This window comes from Watersipora subatra, chromosome 7 (genome assembly GCF_963576615.1).
Source record: "Watersipora subatra chromosome 7, tzWatSuba1.1, whole genome shotgun sequence".
NCBI lineage: Eukaryota > Metazoa > Bryozoa > Gymnolaemata > Cheilostomatida > Watersiporidae > Watersipora > Watersipora subatra.
The window spans coordinates 12032991-12050048 of NC_088714.1; the positions used below are offsets into that span (position 1 = coordinate 12032991).

Below are 17058 nucleotides of genomic sequence, written 5' to 3' on the forward strand. Positions count from 1 at the left end.
CGTCTTGGAGCATTATTCAGGGACTCGCCACAGGAACGCAGATGGGTTGAGTAGGCAAACCTGCAAGGACTGCCAGCAATGCGTGAGTTTTGAGCAGAGGGACGGAGGCCCCTCACAAAAGGAGTTGGCAATGGAACAAGGGCCATTAACCGCGTGGGTACCGACTATTTGCCTGGATAGGACTCCCGCTCTTGACAGAACGGGATCGACTCTAGGCAATGTCACACACCGCAGAGATCCGGTCGACCACTCTCACGGACTCCCGGCTCAACAGTGGATACCCTGCATCACATGCAAGGATCTCTGCGCATAAGACAGGACGGCGAGATGGAAGCACGCGTGGCCCTGCAAGGATATGCGTGCTTCCATCTCGCTATCCTGTTGTATGCACAAAGATCATTGCATGTGATGCAGGGTATCCACTGCACCCACTGCATTCACTGCACCGTCTCCCACAGCCATGTGGGAGACCATGATGTAGAAAACACATGCCTTGGCTCACTCAGGGATGAGAAGAACGATAAGCCGCCTCCAGCTGACTTGGTACTAGCCCGGACTGACTGCCGCAGTCAGACGGCTCATCAAGAGTTGCGAGGTGTGCCAGACTGCAAATAATGGAGAGAAAAGGCGGCCAGGGGAAAAAAAGGGCTCTATGCCGAACGAACTTGGCAGAAATTGGCCGTTGACCTGCTGGGGCCATTTCCGATCATGCCTAATGGGAACAAGTTGGTGCTGGACCTCACCGACCACTTGAACTGATGTCAGGACGCACTGTCACTACCAGACTCAAAAGCCCCGGTGGTGGCAAACGCACTGGATGAGCGGGTTTTCTGCTATCTAGGGTTACCCAAGCAGATCTACACAAACCAGGAGGCGCTCTTTGAGAGCCAACAGATGGCCGAACTGTTCCAACTCTGTAACGTGGGAAAAACCCATACAACTCCTTATCACCCATAGGACCCATAGGCCAACGGAATCGTTGGCCTATGGCTTGGCTGCCAAGCCATGCCAAGCCATGCCAAGCCATGCCAAGCCATGCCAAGCCATGCCAAGCCATGCCAAGCCATGCCAAGCCAAGCCAAGCCAAGCCATGCCAAGCCATGCCAAGCCATGCCGAGCCATGCCGAGCCATGCCGAGCCATGCCGAGCCATGCCGAGCCATGCCAAGCCATGCCAAGCCACGCCAAGCCATGCCAAGCCATGCCAAGCCATGACAAGCCATGCCAAGCCATGCCAAGCCAAGCCAAGCCATGCCAAGCCATGCCAAGCCATGCCAAGCCATGCCAAGCCATGCCAAGCCATGCCAAGCCATGCCAAGCCATGCCAAGCCATGCCAAGCCATGCCAAGCCATGCCAAGCCATGCCAAGCCATGCCAAGCCAAGCCATGCCAAGCCAAGCCATGCCGAACCATGCCGAGCCATGTCGAGCCATGCCGAGTCATGCCATGCCATGCCAAGCCATGCCATGCCATGCCATGCCAAGCCAAGCCAAGCCAAGCCAAGCCATGCCATGCCAAGCCAAGCCATGCCAAGCCATGCCAACCAGAGCCGTAGTGAGTCAAGACCGAGCCAGGCCAGGGCGGACTGGAATGTGCCGGGTCTAGCCAAGTTGAAAGGAGGCGGAGCTCACTAGCTATATAGGCTCGAAAACTTGTGTAGAAAAGCAGAGCTGTTCGGGGCCTGTTCATTGCCTGTTACTTGAGCATTTATGTACAACTTATAAACTGAGCAAAAAATATATGTATAAACTCATGCACCAATTTTTGTGCTAGTGAAGGAAAGTGAAGGTCGCACAAAAACTTTCCACTATTATAAAGAATATTTGTCGGAATCCACATTACAGGAAGCTCAAAAGCAGTGTGGCAGTGATGTTCAGTTTGCAGTAAATGGCACCAAGGCTCAAATGGCCAGATGTAAAGTTGACATAAATCGTGACATGATCCCATTTGTATTAGATACATCAGTTGGTAACAAAATTATTGACAGATAGGCATATGATAAGGTCAAGGGCTCAGTGACAATTCAACCTACACTTTTGGAACTGTTTGCATATGGTAGTGACAAACAATTAGATTTGTTAGGTAAATTTAAGGCTGTAGCTAGTGCTGCCATTACGACAGTAAGCAGCACATTTTTTGTTTTAAATAGAACTGCTTAACGTATTTTAAGTGTCAAAACAGCCAATGACCTCGGTTTGTTGCATTAGAGTGGTAGAGTAGGTTTTAATGTTTTGCCGGACCAGTCATGTGAAGTTTTAGAGCATTTTTTTTAAACTTTTAATGGTATTGGTAAGCTGAGGGGAGTAATATGTGAAATTCAAAATTGACCCAAATGTAACTACGGTTGCTCAGCCAATGCATAAGCTGCCAATTGGCTATTGTGCAAAAATAAAAGCCAAAATTGAGGAATTGTTGGCTGCCGATATTCTTTAGCCAAGTGCTGGGTTAGGAACAACGTAGGTGGGCCCGATTGTTGTGGTGATGCAGGAGTCTTGTGGTTTTTTGCCAGACGGTGGATACATGTATGTGCCATGAACAAAGCAATTTTGCAAGAACACCATCCAACTCTTATAACAAAGGACATGCTAGCTAATTTAGGAAATAGGAAAAAAATCTTCCAAGCTATAACTTAGGCAGAGATTCCACCAAATTGGGTTTGTGCACAAGTCTAGTAAAATCGCTACCTTTGTTACTCCATTTGGCTTTTATACAGTGTAGGTATAAATGCCTTACAATGGGTACAAGTGTTAGCCCTCACTATTTTCAGTATACTATTTAGCAGGTTCTGCTAGGCTTAGCAGGTGTACAGAATGTGTGTAATGATATTATTTGAAGTTCTGGTAGTGTAGAAGAGCATGATGCCAGGCTAGGTACTCTGTTACCACACCTAAAAACACAGGATTGACACTTAAGCCTACAAAGTGCAAGTTTAGAATAGACTCTGTAAAGATTTTAGGCTACGTAATATCAGACAAAGGTGTTTCTGTTGACCCAGTCAAGCTGAAATCCATTTTAGTTTTAGCACCACCTAGAAATGCCAGTGAATGTGGAAGCTTCGTGGGCCTAGTCAATGCTGTAGGTCATTTTATTCCAAATTTGACCTAAGTTGCTGAATCGTTGCTTTGTTTGACAAGCAAAAGATTTAGAGTTCAAATGGGAAAAACGCAAAATGAAGCATATAAGAACATTAAACAGTTGGTGAGCAATTGTGAAACACTAGCTCACCAACTGTGCGCTCACAGACTAGAGCTACAGTAGTTCCCAAACTAGCTCACAGACTAAAGCAAGTGTTAAACTCTAATCTGCCAATATAGCCAAGACCAAGGTGATTGCAGGCGCTGGTACTGCGGGTCTGGGTTTAATTCTATTTCTCAAAAGGATGGTGCGTGCCAAGTTGTAGCTTACATGTATGAGCACACCACTTTACACTACAGCAGAAAGCTTCGGCTTTGGTGTAGGCTTTCGAGCATTTCATGATGTGTCTGGTAAGCAATGAGTGTCACAAAGTGGTGATGCAATGTGACAGGTTCGAGATATCTGGTGTTGTGATTGTATCCTGATATCTGCACAAGGCTAAGAGTTAAGACGTTCGGGTGTAATACTGCGGCTAACTATGTATAAGTAATTTAGTGTCTATATAATAATACGCCGAGGATTGCTGTGAGAGTATAAAATAATCCTTTATTGCTGACTTGTAGACATGTATAATGTAAACTGAATTGTTATGAACTGCTGCAGTGAGGCTATTTATACCTCCTTACAATTATTCTAGAAACTTCCAGAAAATCCATTCAGGAAAAATCTACTAATAGAACAAGGCTTCTAAACTTATGATCATGACTCATCAACGTATTGCGCAATAGCTATTGTCATGCTATAACTTTGTTTATGATACTATATACAGCACTCAGAATCTTTGACAACTCCCCATTCAAAAGGAAATTTATAGTCAAATTTCCAGCATTAAGATTCTGAGTCTATTCTGCTCATGTAGTCCGCTCCGACGTTGTCTTTCCCGTTAATCGATTCCACCGTCATGCGATAATCCTGTAGATATAGTGCCCGTCTCATCACTCTGCTGATCTCATACTTTGCTCGATTGAGGTTAGTGGTTGGTGATCCGTTTGTAGTATGAACTCCACGCCGTAGAGATATGGTAGATATTTCTTTACAGCAAATACAATTGCTAGGCATTCTTTCTCTATTGTTGAGTAATTCTTTTCACGGTTCAGTAGTTTTCGGCTAGCATAGCTGACAGGAAATAGCTTTCCATCATGTCCCTGTAGTAGTACAGCTTCGAGTCCAGTGTCCGACGCGTCAGTCCTTAGGGTGAACTGCTTTGTTATGTCTAGTAGTTTCAGAACTGGTTTCTCGGTTATGGTCGGTCTCAGTTTCCGGTATGCCTTTTCTTGCGCATCTGTCCAGAAAACTTTATTAGGTTGTCCTTTTTTAGTCAAGTCCGACAGAGGACTTGCTATCGCCGCGTAATTTGTGACAAACTCTTGGTAGTAGCTCGTCAATCCTAGAAATAACCGTACTTGAGTCTTGGTCCGAGGCCTTGGAGCTTCAGTAATTTTTTCCACATTGTCTTCCATCGGTTTCAGTTCTCCCCGATCGATCTTGTGACCTAGGGACTCCATAGATGTTCCACCGAGGTAGCATTTCGTCGGTTTGATTGCGAGCTGTGCCTTGGCCAAACGGGTGAATAGTTCTCTCAGTGCGTTCATGTGATCTTCCCATTTGGCAGTGTGTATGATGATGTCATCGATGTAGTTGTCTACTCCTGGTAAATCCTGTAAAAGCTTATTCATGCCACGTACAAATGTTGCTTCAGAGTTGACCATCCCAAACGGCATCCTGATGAACTTGTATTGCCCATCTGGAGTGACCAATGCAGTCTTCGGTATGTCACTCTCCTCTACAGGAATTTGCCAGTAGCCCTTAGTTAGATCTACCTTTGAGAAGTAGTGATCACTGCTCATCTTCTGAAAGAGATCGCTTGCTGTTGTCATTGGCTCTGGATCGAACACTGTTATTTAGTTCAAGTTCCGGTAGTCAGCACATAGTCGATTGGATCCATCAGGCTTTTTCACGAGTACGACTGATGATGCATATGGAGAGTTCGATTCACTGATGATCCCTGTGTTCAGCATATCTTCTCTAAGTGGCTTCCCTCACCGCGTAAGGTAATGTGTAGGGTTTGGATTTGATGAGCTTGTTACTGGTTAGAGTAATTGGATGTTTGATGATTTTGCAGTTTCCTGGTCTGTCTGTGAATATATCTGTGTAGTTCTTGATGATGTCGGTGATCTGTTTTCTTTGCTCATCAGATATATTTTCTCCCATCTTCAGATCTTTCACAGTTCCGACTGACTGTTCCAAATACAACTCCACCAGTGTGCCTTCCTCTTCTTCTACTTCTCCGATACCAGCTACCTCAGTTATTTCCTTTTCACTATCTCTCACATAGTATTTCTTCAGCATGTTAGCGTGGTAGGTTTGACTTTTACCTTTTACCTGAAATCGGTATGCGTTTATCCCGACCTTCTCTTATACATTGTATGGTTCCTGCCAGTGCATTAGTAACTTGTTGTGGTTAGTAGGGAGCAGGATGAGAACTTTGTCACCTTCTTGAAATTCCCTTTTCTTTGTCTTATTGTCGAAGTAATGCTTGTACCTCTGCTTATTTCCTTCTAGCTCTTTCTGGGCCAGCTCAATCGTATCTTCCAGCTTAGCCTGCAGATCAAACACGTGTTGGTAGCTACTCTTAGTCTCTCCTTTGGCATCATCCTGTGTCCATAGCTGTCGTAGAATATCCATCGGCACTTATACTGTCATTCCGTACAACAGCTCGACTGGTGAGAATCCAAAAGATTCCTGTGGGACCTCTCTGTAGGCAAATAGTGCCGGGTTTATGTATCTGTCCCACAGCCTTGGCCCCTGATGGCATAAATTTTTCAGCATTGACTTCAGTGTGCCATTGAATCACTCCACCAGTCCATTAGCCATAGCATGGTAGGGGGTTGTCGGCATCTGTTTCATGCCGAGTAGTCTGGTGAACTCCTCCATGTACTCAGATAAGAATTGGGTCCCTCGATCACTGATTACTTCTTCAGGTATTCCAACACGACTGTAAATGACGATTAGAGCTTCAGCCACTGCTTTTGAGCTTATGCCTTTCAGTGGAACAGCCTCGAGGTATCGAGTAGCATAGTCCACCAGATTTAGTGTAAATCGATGCCCTTTTTCACTCGGAGGGTTAATTAGTCCAATCAAGTCAACAGCGCAGCGCTTGAATGGAGTCTCAATTAGTGGAGTTCGCTGTAGGGGAACCTTCTGTACTGAACCATTTTTCTTTGCATTGACAGATGTCGCAGGATCAAAAGAATCTTGTAACTTCATCGTGTAGACCTGGCCAGAAAAAGTTGGTTAGGATTCGATCAGTAGTTTTACGGATTCCCATATGTCCACTCAATAAAGAACCGTGGGCGTGTCTCATCACAGCGACACGTAGAGCTTTCGGTACAACTACTTTTTTTCTCGGCTGTCCGCTGTTGTACCCTGGGTGATAATATTCACAATAAAGGATTTCCTTCTGCGCAATGAACCTAGTTTGTAGTTTGCCTTTCGTTATTGCTTCTTTAGCGTCATACAGCCTCTTTAGAGAATTGTTTTCTCTCTGTGACTTGATGAGGTATTCTCTGTTTACTTCGATGTTTTCATTGCTGACAAATGATAGTGGTTTTTTTCCTTGTTTATTTTCTATAGCTTGTGTGCGTGTAACCACAGAACACTCCTGATTTTGTTCTGATAGTGGAATACAAGGGGATCGATTGCCTGAAATATTTCCAAGCATTAGATCGTTAATGGGTGACTCCATAACCATCGCCGTTACATCTCCCTGATAGATTGAGGTATCGTTGCTGATTTTGGCAAATGGCAGTTGTCTAGCAGTGTTATCTGCCATTTGTAGATATCCTTCTTCTCCTGTGTACCTATCAGCTTTTACCAGTGATTTTTTAACTACTACTGATGTGCATCCAGTATCTCTAATCATATCCACCTGCTTACTATTTACATAACCTCCAACTAGGTTTACTCCATTATCCATTTTACCAACTTTACCTTTACAACATGCTACTTGTACGTAACGCTTCCCACTACAGCGAGATCCGTAGGACATGCCGCTATGAATTGCTCTCGCAAGTTGACTTCTTTCAGGTCTTTGCAGTTCGATAGCTCCACCCACTTGTCAATGTATGTACTGAGTCGATTTAGAAATTGTTGTGGTGTTTCGTCGGGCTCGGCTTTACTATCTCTGAATCGCTTTCTGTAGCCTTCCTCCGTGAGATTGTAGCGTTTTAACAGAGCTTCCTTCACCTGATCGTAGTCCTTCTTATTCTCTGCCGCCATCCTAGTGTAAGTCTCTGTAACTTTACCTTTGAGATATTGGCTCAAATGGAATGACCATTCAGCTTTATCCCACTGATAGTTTTTAGCTATCTATTCAAATCGCTGCAGGTAACTATCCATGTCATCTGTTTTCTCATCAAAACACTGGTAGTTTAGGTTTAGGTTTACTGCTAACCCGCTCTAGTCCTGTACTCTCATTTTTGGAGTCATCCATCCTAATAATCTCCACTTCCAGTTTTTCATCTTGAACTCATGCGCTAACCTCTTTTCTTTTATTTCTCTTTGCATCTCCAACTCTCTTGCTTGGTTCTGGCTGTCTATCTACATTTGCTTCATATGCACTTGGAGTTGTCTGTCCTCAGCCTCTTTTTTGGCTTCTCATTCCATCCGTCTCTCCTCGTGTTTAATCTCAGGTGCAAACTTTGGTTCGTTCTCTTCAATGAATTTGGCTAGCTCAGCATCTTTTAATCCAAGCTTCTCGCACATATCCATTTCCCTCCGCATACTGCTCATACTAGTCTCCGCCATTACTGACTTTCTTTTGGTACTCTTTATGTCTTGTGTGAGTTATACTGATATAATCCTGATCAACAATAAATATTCCCGGAGCAGCCCCTAAGTTGTCACGAAATGGTGATGCAATGTGACAGGTTCGACATATCTGGTGTTGTGATTGTATCCTGATGTCTGCACAAGGCTAAGAGTTAAGACGTCTTGGTGTAATACTGCGGCTAACTACATGTATGTATAAGTAATACAGTGTCTATATAATAATGTGCCGAGGATTGCTGTGAGAGTATAAAATAATTCTTTATTGCTGACTTGTAGACATGTATAATGTAAACTGAATTGTTATGAACTGCTGCAGTGAGGCTATTTATACCTCCTATGTATTTATTCTAGAAACTTCCAGAAAATCCATTCAGGAAAAATCTAGTAATAGTACAATGCTTCTAAATTTATGATCATGACTCATCAGCGTATTGCACAATAGCTATTGTCATGATATAACTTTGTTTATGATACTATGTTCAGCACTCAGAATCTGTGACAATGAGTTTGAGCTCATCACTGATCACAAGCCACCAAAGTTTTTTTTAACAATTATAGGTCTATGCTTGTGAAAGATTATATCCATGGTCATTATGTTTGCAGTCTCCCTTGTACAATGTTGTTTACAAGCCAGGCGGCCAGAATTTTGCAGAACCTCTCTCACCGAAGATTAAAGCAAATGCAGAGAGCTCAATTATAGCTGCTGTGGTAGGTAATGAGTATGTAGATGAAATAGCCAAACATTTGATGCCTATTGTTCTAAACTGAAAATAAGTTTTGACAGCATCAAAAAACTGTGATAAAACAAAACGTGTGCTGCAAGGTCTGCAAATAGAACATTTCACTGGTTGTGACATTGGATGCAAATCAGTTAGTATTGATCTTAGTGAGGTTGACAGTGTTTGCTAATAGGTTATAGAACGGTGGTGCCAAATGCGCTGAGAAACCGTGTAATTGCATTAGTGCACGAGGGCAATCAATGCATAGTGAAATTTAAGCAGGCGTAAAAATAAAGTGTAAGGTTCAAGAGTAAAGTGTGGTGGCCGGGATGGATAAATATGCAGAGAAGTTTTGTAAAGACTGCGCTGACCGTTTAAAAGACAAGCAGCCCGATTCACCACAGCCCTTAGATATGACAAAGCTTCCAAACAAGCCAAAATGAGGTTTTTTAGTTTAGATTTGCCTGGCCCTCTATTAAATGACCCACACCTGGATATGGTAGTTGACTAGTATTTTACATATATAAAATCTACATTATTTGAACCACAAACAACAAGAAAACTATTGAGTTTTAGACACAATCTTTAAAAGACTGAGGTTTTGTGAAGAATTGAAAAATGACAATAGCTCTCAGTTTAGATCTGATAAGTTTCAGCGCTACCTCACTGATTGTGAAATTAAATGGGTGTCTACTACTCTACTTTGGCTACAAGCCAACAGGGAGATTGAACCAACAAGTGGGACACTGTTGAAAGCGCTGCTTATAGATCACAGTAAAAGTTTGAAATTGGAGAAAAATTGAAGAAGGTTGATGGCATACCGCTCAACTTCTTACAGTAGCCAAGGTGTTGGCTACTGTAAGAAGTTGACTCCATTCACACTTATGTTCAGTCATGAGATGCAGACAGAAATGTCTATGTTGTACTTAGAGCCAAATTCTACAGTGCACAAACAAGCAGCTGAGCGAAATGAAATGGCTAAATGTCAAAATAAGACTTATATTGATACAAAGCGCCATGCTGGTAGTGCTGAGGTACATGTAGGTGATATTGTGCTTTTACAGAACAGCTGCTCAGGGAAGCTTGAACCAACCTTTGGAAATGAAAAACACATTGTTCCCTCAAAACATGGGTCAGATGTAATTGTGACTGATATTAGTGGAAAGCGTACAAGGCGCAACTCAACTTTTGTCAAATTTGGGCCTGAAGCTAGCTCCACTGTGGATGTGTCGTTGGCTGATACACACCGGACTGCTGATGCTGAGGGAGAGGGTTGCGATAGAGACACCATTGCCCACCGACAAAGTCACAACATTGGAAGCCCCGAACGATTTGGTACTCCGGTAGCCTATGCGTTCCTGGGTAACATATTTTGAGGGCAGAGTTCCACCCAAAACGCAATTCGATGTTAGGACAGTTTAGAATGCGCGAGTGTATTGCTGTAGTTTCTCATTGATACACACACATGTACAAGTATGATTTCATATTTGTATTTAAAACCTTATATAAAATGAATACTTGCATTATTTCATCTATTTATCATTTCATGCTTAAACTAACTAGATTATTGTTTTTCAACAAAATGCTTGTATGCCTGATTATTTCTTCATTTGCAAGTTTCATTGTGTCCGTCTGTATTTTGATCTTGTCATAAAATGGAAAAGATATGTAATTTCCTTGGTAGGAGGGCATTGCAACACAAAGCCGACACCCATGATGGTGGTTTAAGCTGAGCACGGCTTCCGGTGAATCATGTGAAATGTTGTAGAACTATTTGATGTATTTGATGTATGGTCAGGCTTGATAATAAGCAGTGTTGTTACAGCAAACACAGCATCCACTGATATGACACAAAGCAAGAGTAAACCTAGTACAATAATATTAAACATATGGTCTTGAACAGTTTTGAGCCGAACAGAAATGCAGTCCAACTGTATCTGAAATTCTCCGGCGCACCTCTGGAACTCTGAACCGGCACCGCAGTTGGCACCTACATGGGATTAGAGGTTCACCTTCTTTCCTTTTGCTACTGTCATACATTACTACTGATACCATTTATCTTGGTACTATTTAATGATTACTTGACTAATACCAAACTCTATGGCTAACCTTGCATTCAGAATACGCAGCCATCCAACAATATGAGCAGACTATCTTGTAATTTTACCTCTAAAGGGGAGAGCTATGGAGTGGTATCATTTTAATCAGAAACATTTTTTAAGTAGCAATGTGTATTTTCATTGTACATATACCTTGTACTCAATTAATCATTCAACAATTGCAATGTTTTTCTATACTATAAACATATACAGTGGTTTTTGTAAATATTTGGATGCTTAAAATATAAATTTTATCCATAATTAATTTGTTATTAGATGACTTATTGCAACTTTTACATTAATGGACATTTAAAGATGTTTGACACTGGAATCTTTTTAAATATTAACTTATAACCTGTTTAGCTTATTTGCCACAGTTTTGGTGGGATGTAGGGGTGTCTGCATATTTTACAAACATTTGTTACAAAATTCATATATAGATATTGACTAAGAAAATTAGCCGAATTCATCTAAAAATTGGACAAACTTATATGAAAATGATTTAGTGGTTCCTGGAGATACTCAAGCTGCTCAATATTGTGCGTGCCAGCCCTTATGATCAATCCCAGAATAGGTGCCCATTAAATTATATTCCTTTAACTATATATTGTGGATCAGTAGATCTGTCTACAAATTTAAAAAAATATGTAGTATGTTGGGTCTGAAATTAAAAAAAAGTTGGCATAGGCCATGAATGATTATGAACACAGAAAAATGACTACTAGGTAATTTTGGTTAATTAGGATTACCACTGAAGTTCAGACGGAAGTGTTTACATACACTCCTTTCTAATCATAAAGTGCAGTCGTAAGATTGCTAAATACTATACTATAATTTAATGTAACCCTAAATATAACATTGTTAAAGTAATATAAAAAATATAGTAGACAAGCAGTAGACTTTTGTCTGACTAAGAAAATCATACTTTGTTGCGCAAATTAAAATATAATCACTAACCCAGTAAGTAATACAAAAGATCAACAAATTTAATTACTGAAGTGGTGGCACTCTTTAATATTGTAGTTCCATTTGGTATCTCTAAATATATGTGGTAAAAGCACTAGCATAGAAAGTTTCAAATGTCAGTGTGATAAAAGGCAAAACTGTTTTTATCCCATCCTTAACTTTTTCGCCCTTGCAAAAATATAACAAGAAACATACTTTTGTCTTATAGAGCTGACAGTTCTTGCCAAAATATTCTTCATGGCACGATGCATTGCATTTCACTCCGCCTGGATAGCAGTCTGGTGTAGAGCAGGAGCAGCTTCGATTGAGTCTATAAGAGTTATTTTGGTCCATTGCTGTAAAGAAGTTGAGATGTGTTTAGATAAACCTGAAATTTATATGTACATCCAGTTTGAAATGCAGCCTCAGACTGTACACAAAATTATTTATTTTATAATTCTGACTCTAAGTAGCATTTAGTTTCAATTTAATAATGGTTATAATGAAATAATCCAATCTTTGAGTAACTTTCTCAATTATTCTTGCAATTAACTTCAGGTGCGCTAAAATTAGATTTAGAATTTTTTTTTTAGACACATATTAAAATAATACAACACTTCTTAATTCCAAATTTGTGTACCATGTTTTAAAAAGCCTAGCTAAAAATGCTTAGCATCTTCTGACATGCTGTAACAATTTTGGCATAAACCTTTTATTAAAATTTTAATTAGTTTCAACAATAATCTATATATAAAGATATATATATATATATATATTTATATACATATATATATATATATATATATTTATATATATGTATATGTATATATATTTATATATACATATATATATATAGATATATTATGCATATATAAATATAAATATATATATATATATATATATATATATATGCATATATAAATATATAGAGATATTTATATATGCATATATATTCGCAATCGCAAGCTTTAACTACACGCACTCTACCACCGAGCTGCACAAGGAGTATTGATCAATGGCACAATCATGTACAGTATAACCTACGCATGCTCTGATTGACATATTTTTAATATTTAACCAACACTGTATGATTTCCGTAATAGTAAAACCAATTTTGCAAGCAAATAAATAATAAAGTTTTAATTGAAAGATTGAAGTTTACTATAATACATACTAAAACCTCTTCAAAATACGGTTTTAGTAAGCTAAATTAATGTACGTTAGTTTCAGCGGTCATGTTACACATCTGTCTCAAATGTATGAACTCTTTACATACTACATTGTAATGTCATATTATCTGGCAGATCATAACCATAAAATGCAATAAAGTCAGTGTAGATACCTATACGCTAACCTAACGCTAACATGTCATGTTTTTACCAGTTTTTAATGATGATGACTTTTTCCAAGAGCCGATTACATTAGATAATTACTATGGTTTTTTATACCACTATATGTACGTCTACAGCCTACGATACTTCTGCATGCAAACAGTTGCATCCGAAAACTGGTATGCCAATTTTTGCATGGCAACTCTGAAAGTAACTAAAATCATATAATCGCATTCTAAATAATTTTTTATTGTAATCGTAGCAAAACAGACTATGTTTAGCCGTTATTTGCAAATTATTTCACATTAACATTAAAACACATAACCATTTTTTTTCTCATAACTTTTTCAAAGAAACATTTGTTTTAATTTGTTAATTTAAAACTTACCATTGTTTGATTAAGTTTGAAAGCATTTTATAGCATTGATATGTCTTTTTTTCTTTGTTCACGTGAACTGCACAACAATTTTTTCATGATATGAAGCTGAAAAGCTATAATGGTCAATAGTGTGTATTTTAAATAAAAATAAATTCTCTGTCCAAAAACTTTTTTTATTATATGGGCAAAGTCGGGTTGTACAATTTGTTCTAGACTATAATGCAAACATTAGTTAACTCTTTGACTGCCACATTATTTTTGTCTTTGACTGCCAAAACTTTTTGTCAATAAAAACATGTCCTTTTGTTTTTGCTCTTTCTGTACTTCTAAGTTTATTTAGTACAAGTTAAAAGTACACCATGAAACACCAGAAAACAACAGAATAAGACATTTACTTCCTGTTTTGAGTTTGTTTTATAGCAAATGAGGTGATCCAAAAAAACAACTTCTATTTTTAAAAATAAAATGAACAAAAATACCACTGCCCTGGCCCTATTTCAGATAACCCATTTCATTTTGCTGCTAAAAGTGCCAAAAATATATCACAATTTAGAGCAAGCAGGACTACATGAAAATACATTTTTATAATGTAATATGCTTATTTTACCAACCTGAAATGGAACGTTTAAAAACAGAGTTTTTTATCATTCAAAATATTATTATCAATATCGGAAACTTCCTAAAATTAAAAACAATAAATGCTTCAACGACGAAAGGTTTCAAATTTAAACCAAGACTCAAAACAAAGTTAGATAGAAAAACTATTCAAAAACGTATGTTTTTATATAAACAAATGTTCTTGGATAATTGGTTTTGAAAAGCAACATATTTTCTACTGATGAAAAATCACATTCACCAAATTATGTAGCCTTTTTATAGACATATAAGAAAAACGGCAGTTACAAAGCTAGACAGCCTTTTTTATATTCCATAGACGTGAAAGTTTATACTCAGTTCAGACTTGAATTAAAAGAGCTGTAACAAAGTACTGAAAGTGTGAAAAATATTTTTCTAGAATCCGATTGCTGTCGATTGGAAACAAAATGCAGCCTAAGAACTAACAAAGGTAGACTGGTTAATGTTGTTGCATTTGTGTTGTACTTTGCTTTTGTTTTACCGGTTTTATACTGTCTGTATTGACAAAAAAGTGTGCACATAAAATTGTGTGTATGATATTTTTGGTAAACTGTGTTGCCAATAGCATCATTGTATAACCGTAACATGCACCAATGTAGGCATGGCCTCAAGTTATTTTTACCTGCATCTGTGCAAGTTTTACCTGAGTTTTACCCAGAAATAAATATATATATACATGTAGTGCTCAAGTTGTATAGCAGGAAGCTCTGTTTAGACTTGCATTAAGAAACATATGCATCTACTGTATCAATTCAAACAATTACTTTTGTTTTTTTGTTTGGATTACCCAGAGTTCTCCCTTAGTTCATAACCTAATGGACAAAAATAATGTGGCAGCTTAGACAGATCGGAGTGCCAAAAGTGTTAGGCTAGATACAACAGAATTGGACCGCTTTCTGGTTGACAGTCAACCTCTAAGAAATGTATGCAAAGGGCCGGGATCTAAGACTACCACATTTTGAGGCACTGGAGTTTTATGACCCCGACAATATAGAATATTTCATGTAGCAGTTCAGCGATGGAGCCATGGTCAACAAGTTGAGACCAACGGATAGGGTACTTCACCTTTAGGGAGTTCTGAAAAATGCTGCTCAAGAGTGTGGCTTGGTTGAAGCAGCAGAAAAGATTTTTAATAGTCTCAGGGTGTGATTTGGAATGACAATGTGTAGAGCTCGGACCCAGTTTTTTGTCTTGAAGTAAACTTTCAAAATCTTACTTCAAAGCATGTTACTTCATGTAAAAGCTAGTGGCAGTGTCATACCCAGATTTACTTTTTGTACACATGGGTAACATGATCCAAAACACTTTCACTAATACACTTGCACTGGTAGGGCACAGTGACATTTATTAGCAGTAATTCCACCTACCTTGCAAAATCAGTGCAAGCAGGAAATGAGTACCTGCAAGTCAATGCTTTACTTATGTTCTTCACTTCACTTCTGCAGAGACTGTTGGTTCAGATGACAGAGTTACAAGCTGACAAACCGAGGTGTGTGGGTCTACATCCAGCAAGAAAGACTGTTCGGAGATCTTCCAAATGTTGGTGGGTGATCAAGAAAGGCACCTCTACAAGAGTTGTCCCACTTATCCAGCATCAGCGAAACATGTTTAATTCACAGCACAGGAAATGTGAACATCCGACAGCAGTAAGGTAATATGCTGGCAAACAGGAACCATCGTGTATTGAAAGAAGCAAGAACAGCAGAGAAACCCGAGAAACACCAATGGGGTTGACAACTTCCAAGTAACACTTGAAGACAACCGAAGCAAGCTCAGGAAGTTGAGTGCAAGCTTTGCAATTACTATGAGAAGCTGATAAAGAATCTGGGCCAAATGAGTTAGAGTCAAATTTACCTCACAGTAGCAGGGAGAAAACCTACCTGGAACAGCCTGGACAGAAGAGAGAAACGACATGTTGATTCCCAACTTTCCTAAAAGACGGAGGCCTCATGATGACAACCTCCAAGATCCAGAACCTTTTTTAAAAATGAGAGCAGCAGGATTGCATAACAGTAAGGCCAAAGAGACCCAATAGGTCTATCTACTGTGTAATCAACTGAAAACATGGAGGGCAAGCAGATAATGTTTCTCATAAAAAACCTGTTGCAATATCAACATTATCAGTAAGCATGTGTTTGACCAGCTTTTTGGCTGGGTCAAATGGCAATTGGAGCCGTGTACCATGCACTGACAACTGGCAGACAAAGGTAGCCTAACTTCCCATGAATTGGAATCATTGATTGATCTCTTTCGATATGAAGTTTGAGGAGACTTTTGTTCTGAGCGATATTAGTGAAAATAGAATTTTGGAAATGCTTTCATATTCTGATCACAAATATTAGGTGGGTTTGTGCTAGCCTACCATATTTATTTCAGATTTGGTGTTGCCTTTTCTGGACCGCAAAGGGAAATTGCGGTGAAAATGGTTTGATTAGTCTTAAGCGCTGAAATACCGGCCTGTGCAAAAATGGTGTTGCTGTGCCAGATCACGGTTCAGAACTACCACTAGGTGGGAATGGTGAAGAGCTGAAAAAATTACCTTTGACTATCAGATTCAACCAATTTCATAGAGATGACTGGATGGTCATTCGGTGCATGAATTCGCCAGAGCAGCTATTAAGAATGATTGCTGTAGAAATGGTAAGGAACAACAGATGAGTAGATGAATTGATACCTAAACACTAGATGCAAAGTTTCCTCAATGCGCAAGGTAATGGCCATGAAACAAGAGGCCAGACCTGATGATGTCCCATAGCACATGCAGCAAATTTACTGTAATGCATGTCATAGTTGTCAGAATCAGAGACAATGACAATGTTACCCCTTCCGCTGACTGAGTACATTCAACTATTAGGTAACACTGATGGCGATGTAAAACAAATGACTATGGTGAGGCATTCCACTCCTATCTTAAAAAAGTTGATCCATATGTCGATTACCCTATCAATTTGCTCCCTCACAAAAAACTGTAGCCAAATTTTAAGT

General features: G+C 39.4%; 1 protein-coding gene and 1 pseudogene across 1 annotated transcript; one reads left to right on the forward strand and one right to left on the reverse strand.

Moving 5' to 3' along the window:
• Positions 1-1015: 1015 nt before the first annotated feature.
• LOC137400428 (adhesive plaque matrix protein-like) lies at positions 1016-1633 on the forward strand. Its single transcript, XM_068086757.1, has one exon. It carries the CDS (start codon positions 1016-1018, stop codon positions 1631-1633), a length of 618 nt encoding a protein of 205 aa, XP_067942858.1.
• A 2436-nt stretch (positions 1634-4069) lies between these two features.
• Positions 4070-7110, reverse strand: LOC137400429 (uncharacterized; annotated as a pseudogene).
• Positions 7111-17058: the final 9948 nt, after the last annotated feature.